The sequence below is a fragment of the Sinocyclocheilus anshuiensis genome, unplaced genomic scaffold (genome assembly GCF_001515605.1).
Source record: "Sinocyclocheilus anshuiensis isolate Anshui unplaced genomic scaffold, SAMN03320099.WGS_v1.1 scaffold465, whole genome shotgun sequence".
In the NCBI taxonomy this organism is placed as follows: domain Eukaryota; kingdom Metazoa; phylum Chordata; class Actinopteri; order Cypriniformes; family Cyprinidae; genus Sinocyclocheilus; species Sinocyclocheilus anshuiensis.
This window is the reverse complement of record NW_015539898.1, coordinates 1,075,858-1,083,594: the sequence shown is the minus strand read 5'-3', so window position 1 is coordinate 1,083,594 and position 7,737 is coordinate 1,075,858. Positions and strand designations below refer to the sequence as shown.

General features: G+C 34.3%; 1 protein-coding gene across 2 annotated transcripts in view; it reads right to left on the bottom strand.

Moving 5' to 3' along the window:
• Positions 1-7,737, bottom strand: part of LOC107685967 (sodium-coupled neutral amino acid transporter 3-like) — a 45,461-nt gene that overhangs the window by 6,713 nt on the left and 31,011 nt on the right. For both annotated transcript variants that reach the window (XM_016482743.1, XM_016482745.1), the window contains 4 exons: positions 5,176-5,258; positions 4,919-4,977; positions 2,576-2,740; positions 1,054-1,133 (listed from right to left, as the gene is read on the bottom strand). In XM_016482743.1, the coding sequence (XP_016338229.1) occupies positions 1,054-1,133; positions 2,576-2,740; positions 4,919-4,977; positions 5,176-5,258 (387 nt within the window). The remainder of the gene's footprint in view (positions 1-1,053; positions 1,134-2,575; positions 2,741-4,918; positions 4,978-5,175; positions 5,259-7,737) is intronic.

Sequence of the window (7,737 nt, the reverse complement as noted above, 5' to 3'; positions counted from 1 at the left end):
ATTTTAGTCAAGTCAAGTCAAGTCTGCTTTATTGTCAATTCTTCCACATGTACAGCACATACACACAGAGAATTGAAATTGCGTTACTCTCAGACCCTTGGTGCATACAGATAACACTAACAGTAGAACATAAATACAGATATACAGATTAAATATAAAATACAACTATACAAATAAGGTAAAATGTAAAAAAAATTTTTTTAAAGTCTATTCATAATAGAATGTTGAACAATTTTTGTATGTACTTAGAAATAATATGGGTTTTGTGGCGTAATGTTGATTACCACAAAAAGCCCTATTTCAACTTGTCGCTTGTTTTCTTGTAAAAAAAAAAAAGCACAAATTGAGGTTACCTTGTAGAGAAGTTGAGCGCATAATTCTGTAAAGTCATTTTAGGGTTTTAGGGTGTTAGGCATTATCATGGAAACAAAGTTGTAAAATTTGAAATACACTACCGTTCAAAAGTTTGGAGTCGATAAGACTTTAAATGTTTTTAAAAGAAGTCTCTTATGCTCACCAGGTCTGCATTTATTTGATCAAAATACAGTAAAACAATAATATTGTGAATTTATATATATATATATATATATATATATATTAAAATGTAATTTATTCCTGTGATGCAAAGCTGAATTTGCAGCATCATTACTCCAGTCTTCAGTGTCACATGATCCTTCAGAAATCACTCTGATATGCTGAAAAAGTTAGAAAGTATTTTTGTTACACTAAAACCATGCTAACATGCATATTGCTAAAGTTCTGTGGCTAAATCCCATTTACTTCCATTGTAAGCGCCTCACTGTAATCCAGATTTGCTTTTTTAAATGAAAATTATGAAAAAAGTATGCCACAGGTGCTGTCGGTTGGGATTAACTTGTATCAAACCCATAATATTCTTGAATGTCTGTGAGCAAATATGTTAATTACAGACTTGTTAAACCATAGCCATCTGGACAGTGAAGCAGATGAATAGCTTTGCCCAGTGTAATAGCATCCATATGCACAACATGACTCATCTGTGATTCTAGTCCTGTGAAAGAACTTGCCACCTACTTGCGTAGCTCTGTGTAAATTGGCAGCACCTCGGGGTGGCACACGAACGCGAACGCCAGGATGGGAACCGTGTAGGCCGTCTAAAAACACACAGAGCAGACCACGTCACATCACCATGGATACAACAGCGGCAACCATAAACCCCAAACCCCACACTTTAAAGCCCATTAAACACTGTAGCACATTACAGAGAGCTAATTGTAGCTGTGATTAAATCAGACTTGGACAGAGCTCAGGCCTGGGCTCATTTAAAATGCTGGTCCTGTGCACATAGAGACGGACACGGTGATGTGTGAGTTGACACTTATGTATGTGCAGAGGATGTGATTATACTTAAGACATAAATAATAAAGGAATATAGGCCATAGACTGCAATAAATAAGAATGTGTTTGGGTAACCCATCTTAAAAAGCCTGTACTGACCTAAGACTACATTTACCCAATCAAAAGATCTATAGTTCAAGTAGGATGAATGAATGGATGTATTCTATTGCTCAAAGGTTGCTTTTTCCTGTTTTTGAGTTAAGTCTTTATGTTCACCAAGGCTGCATTTATTTGATCAAAAATACAATAAATACAATAAAAAATTGTAATGTGAAATATTATTACGGTTTGAAATAACCGTTTTCTATGTTAAAATATATTAAAATGTAATTTATTCTTGTGATGGCAAAGCTGAATTTTCAGTGTCACATGATCATGATTTGATCCTTCAGAAATCATTCTATAATGCTGATTTGCTGCTCAAGAAACATTTCTTGTTATTATAAATTATTATAAAAACAATTGTGCTGCTTAATATTTTTGTGGAAATGGTGTTTTTTTCAGGATTCTTTGTTGAATAGAAAGTTTAAATTTAAATCTCAACATTATAAATGTCTTTACTCTTTAGTGTAGCTTTTTATCAATTTAATGCATCCTTGTGGAATAGAATAATTTATTTTTTTTAAATCTTACAGACCCCATCTTTTGAACTGTAGTCTCATTTATGTCTCAGATGTTTCTCTTAAATTTCTTACGGGACATAAAAGTTTAATAAAAGACATGACAAACACAGATAAAAGTCATATGGGTTTGGAATGACATGAGGGTGACCAAATAATGACAAATGATTTAGTTTTGGGTGAACTGTCACTTCAAGGACATGTTTATGATTTTTGTTTCCTACAATAAGAGAGCAAAAGAGAGGTAGTGGGAAACACCAGTCTTTCTCATATTTTTCCAGTTTAGCAGACCACTCTGCAATGATATTTAAAACCACAGCCCATCAAAGGTTCCCTAACTACTTTAGAAATGTGAATATATTATCATAACATAAGCTGAAAATCCAGATTTTCATGCAGTTTGAGAACTGATATCTAAACGGCTGCTTGGATTAAGCCCAAATATATGCGAGTCATGCAACGGTTCATTTGGAACTACAGTGTGTGTCATTTGGCTTAAAGTCTTATATCACATGACTCATAAGAATGTCACAGCGTGATTTCAGTATATTCATATTCTAAGTTACACAAAGATATACCTGTGAGTTGAGGTTAAAGAGGCGGGGGGTGCAGGCAGGGTCACCCTCAGGGGTCATTGCCACTCCTCCGGGGTCAGCCGCCACACTCGTGTTAAAGCCCAACACTGTCCTGTTATGGGCATAGTCATCAAAAGGACATTTGACCTGGAACGTCTTATAGATCACCTGGAGGGAGACAAGAGATGGAGTAATTAACAAGTCTTGCATAGGTTGCAATTAGATTCATGTCATCGTTTAATCATTTTTTCCCCTTAGGCTCCACTTATAGTTAGACACCATGTTTTTTTTTTCATGACGATTTCAAACTTGCGTTCTGTCCCTCATAATTAAATGGGACAGGTTTTTTTAATCCTATAAAGCCTATTATCATGTCATATTTGATAGGCAAATTTCTAAGGAATTTAAATTATCAACATCAAAATTTCTTGTACTCAATTTACTACAGTACATGCCTTCTGATGTCTAACTGATAATTTTGACCTTTTTTGGAAGTCCTTTTAGTATAATAAAAAAAAGAAAATCACATTTCGGTTGTGTTACGTGTCTTGTTGCTGTAAAAACATATTTTTATAAAGTAAACTTAAGAATATATTTTATTAATGTTAGTAATATTTCAAGATACACACTTGATTGAAAGCAACTTAGGTTTATTTGATTGGTTTATTTTTTTTAAATCATGTTTAAAATCACGTTAAAATGAGAGTATCAAATATGATACATCAGACATTTATCCGTTTATTTCTCAATTATCATTGTATTAGATTGCATTATATGTTTTGCACCACAATAAAAAACTACAGAGCTTTGATCATAAAACTAAGCATTTAAATATTATCTTACTAAGACATATTATTGGGAGATATACAACTGATATTTATATGCATTTAATGTTAGTAATTTGTTTTTTTCTCCTCAAATTGAGCTCCACATTCTCTGATATAATACTATATGAGCCATAAAAGCCTGATGCATCAAATATGATATTCAACAAAACACACATCTTAAAACGTAAAAAAATAAATATTTTGTCTAATTTTTCTGACTATTATTTTATACTTTACTGGTTTAAACCTTAAAATAGGCATTGTTGTAAATGTAGGTAGTCATTTGTTGATTTATTTAGTCTTCTGGAGTCAGAAATCCAAGGATGAGTTGTGACTTGTGTTTACGGCATAGTTTCAAAAGGATAGTATTTTTGAGTTATGAATTACTGAATTACATCATGTTCATACATTATACATTATATGGTTTCTCATGATATGAGACCTTTAATACTAAAAGGTACACATCACTGCTTTATAATGTCATTTATCAGTGTCACATGACCAGTCAGATGAGAGAGAGTAAACTGGGGTGGCTCTGTCGCCATTGTGTCTTTTCATTTGGTGCTTATCTGAATCACAGCAGGGATGGTGAATCAAGAGAAGAAGAAAGAGGCAATGTTATCGTATTCAGACAGCACCATGATGTAAAGACTGGACAGTTTCATAAATCCAGCTTGCAGATGTGGCCCAGCCAATGCCACACACACACACACACACTAGCGTGAGGACAGAAAGAGTGAGAGCCGTGTGCAAAGATTAAAGCTCCCCTCCAAAACTAGGTCAGTGAGGTACACCAAACACAACCCCACTCTAAAAATACAAGACACTCTCACACAACATCACATGCTGGTCCTGCTGGTGGAAAACATGAGCACATCCTTAAATCACCCAGCTTACTATAAGATTTATAAACTGCTAATTGGAACTGTATCAAGATTAAATATTAATGTTCATGCTCTCAGCACAGTATTCACAGAGAAATTTCAAAATAGCAGAATTCTGCTTCGTGATTGGAATACTAAGCAGCACGTGGCAAATGAATGAAACCATAGTTAAAGGGATAATTCACCTGAAAATGACATGTCATCATTTACTTGCTCATGTTGTTTCAAATCTGTATGACATCTTTGGTGGAACACAAAACAATATGTATTTCCGCAATATTGCACAATCGTGAGTGATTTTGTTTAGACTATTATACAACAATTAATAGAGTAAGTTACATTTTAGACACAACATTGACAGTTACTTTGTCAATTTTTGATCCACCAGCAAAAAAGTATTTGAAACAAAGCCACAGCAGAATTAAATCTCGTTTCTGAGCAACACACAGTTATATAATGCAAAATGTCTAGAGCAGTTTTTCATAATGATAGACACAATAAAAGAAGTTCAAACCACCTGTCAATGGACTGTGCATGAAAAAGGCAAGAAAGTCATAGAGAGAGGACATGAGGATATACAGATGAAGAATTCATTTTCAGGTGAACTATTCCTTTAACAAGAGCAACAAACATACCGCAATAAGGAAGAAGACCATACAACTGAGAGAGAAACCGCTGGTGTAGCCCAGGTACCCTGAAACACAGTGTTATGAATAGGTGACAATTACCCACAACACCTCTGTAAGCAGTCTGATCTGGGCAATACTCTCACAATGCAATAAAACATGAATACTACCATTTTACATTATGCAGATGAGCAGACAGGAAGTTGTGAGCAGAACAAGGGGTATGTGCAATTAGACATAAGAGTCATAAGTTTGAGATGACTTACCGAGCTGCTTCATTAAAGCCAGCGGCAAGATGACACTGCATGATACAATGACGACCAGGTAATTGCCATTTAAATACCACTCCCTGCCAAATAAATCACAGAAGAAAGACAAACACAAAACAGAATTATAAATGGTTCAAAACAACTGTTTTCTAAGACAATGGAATGTTACAACAATAAATGTAAGTAATTTTTCCACTATTAGAAGGTGTGTGAGCCACAGAGCCTTTCCATTTGTAAGTTTATGTTAGATAAAAATTATGGTCATATATTATTCTTACCAGTGTTGTTATTGTAAACTAAACTATTAAAAAAAATTTATTGAAATAAAATAAAATAAAATATAAATATTAGGTGAAAAAAATTTAACTTAAAAACGTAATATTAAAAATGCTTCCTTGACAACTAAAATAAGTTTAAGTACTAAAATGACTAAACCTAAAACTTAAATAAAAATAAAGCTAAATAGAAAAATGAAGAAAACAAATCAAAATTACAAAAACAAAAAAAATTACTAAAACTTCAACTAAAATTTTACATTAAAACTGAAAAATATTAAAATAAAAGCTAATTCAAAATATTAATAAATACTATATCATTTAAAAATACAAAAATAACACTGATTCTTATTGTTACATAAAACTATGCATTGTTTTACATTTTTCATTGTTTTACTAGCTTATTATGGAAGAACTGTTTATTGTGATTATTAATACTCATGCATTTATTCACTGAACATTATGTTTCAAATTTGTTTCATATCGCTCTTGCTGCTGTTTTATAAAAACAATCAATGTTGTGTGTTACAGTGATTTTACCATGCTTAAGGGGTTTCAGGCCAATAAACACCCATTAATTGTAATGAAACCACTGTATGGTTTCAAGTAGCTTACTGCTTTTAAATAATATTGACCCATTTAACATTTCCCTTGTGTATTTGCATATGGAGCAGCGGTTCTCTAATTAATTAACACTAATGCATTACATTTTCATAATAATAAATGACTGCTTACTACAGTATGTTCTTTAAATGGCTTACAGTGCAATGCATCAATCACATTACTAAACAACACCAGGACATGGAGGTGGTGATTATTTTGAGGGCGTGATCAGTGCCCTTCCTTTTAAATGTTTTGGGATGTGTGACTGAGCAGCTATTTAGACCCAAACCCTTGTGCTCAAACACAGGCCAATTTAGAGGAAATCCTCTCCCTCTCTAACTCGTCCTAAAGCTGCTAATCTTGTTATTCTGCCCCCCATTAAGACCAAATACATGGCATCTCTCAAAGAAGCTCTGAACGACAAAGACTGAGAGACTTATTAGGGACGGCTCATACCCTGCCCGGAAATTCAGCTTGATATGAGACAATGGAGCGACTCCATCAAGCCAAAGATGTTCAGTGGAGTGTGGATTTTATTAAGTGGAGATAAGGTATGATCTCATTGAGGTGAAAGATGCCAGGTACATGGTCAGCAGCGCTAAAACAAAGTTATTTCGGGAGGACAAGCTAAACTGGAGGAGATGGTGCTTGACTCTCTACTGGTTGGCTCAGGATCCGTATGCGTGTGATGTTCATTTTCTGCCACAGGTTTTTTACATGGGCAGTAGAGTGAGTCAGTCGTTGAAAGGCATGCCAACACTTGCCTGAACACACTTCCTCTCAACAGTTCTGCACCCCACCCACCCCTTCACGTCTAGTCTGGATGAGGACATGTCTGGGTGTAAAATGGGCACATTTACTGTACATGCACACTTTTAACCAACTTCCTTACCAAAGTGACTTAAAATACAGTGCACAAATTGTGGTATTGCCAAATAGCAAGACAGGAAAAGAAGAAAATAAACCACTTTCACACACACAACAGCTTTCTGTCTTTTATTTGCATTGCTGTCATTCGCATATCAAAACCAAATTGCTGTTTAAAATGAGTTCCAATCGCTAATACAAATATCTAGACTGTAAAAAATTTCCACAGCACTTCAACTTAAAAATTTAAACTTTAGTTGCTAAATGAGTCATTTCAACTTCATCACATACAACTTGCAAAAATGAAGTTGAGATGAATTAAATAATTTTGATGTGTTAAAGTAACGGAAAAACAGATGTTGCCTTATTTCACATTCTTTATATTTATATATATATGTATATATATAAACGAGGCATTTGTTGCATCCAGTGGGGACATAATTACGGATTATAATGACTTATACTGTGTTTTTACGCGTTGCGTTGCATCGCGCCACGTAAACATAAAACCATGTCTGCATTTGTGATCGGAGAAATGAAAAACAACAAGTGCTACTCTACACTGCTCAAAACTCGCGTTTGAATCGTCAGTGGCAAATTCTTTAAATATTAAAAAAACGTACTTACAGTCTGTGAGTCAGAACAGCCGGCATTGTAGTCTACTCTACCAGGATCAGGAAACAGTTCTCCATAAAATGCGCTGGACACAAACTGTTCTGGAACAGTGTTGTAAATACAACTTAACCACTGATTTCTAGTTGTGTCCTCTTTTGGAAGGCCAAACAAAGTAGTTTCGCTTTCACAACGAAACACA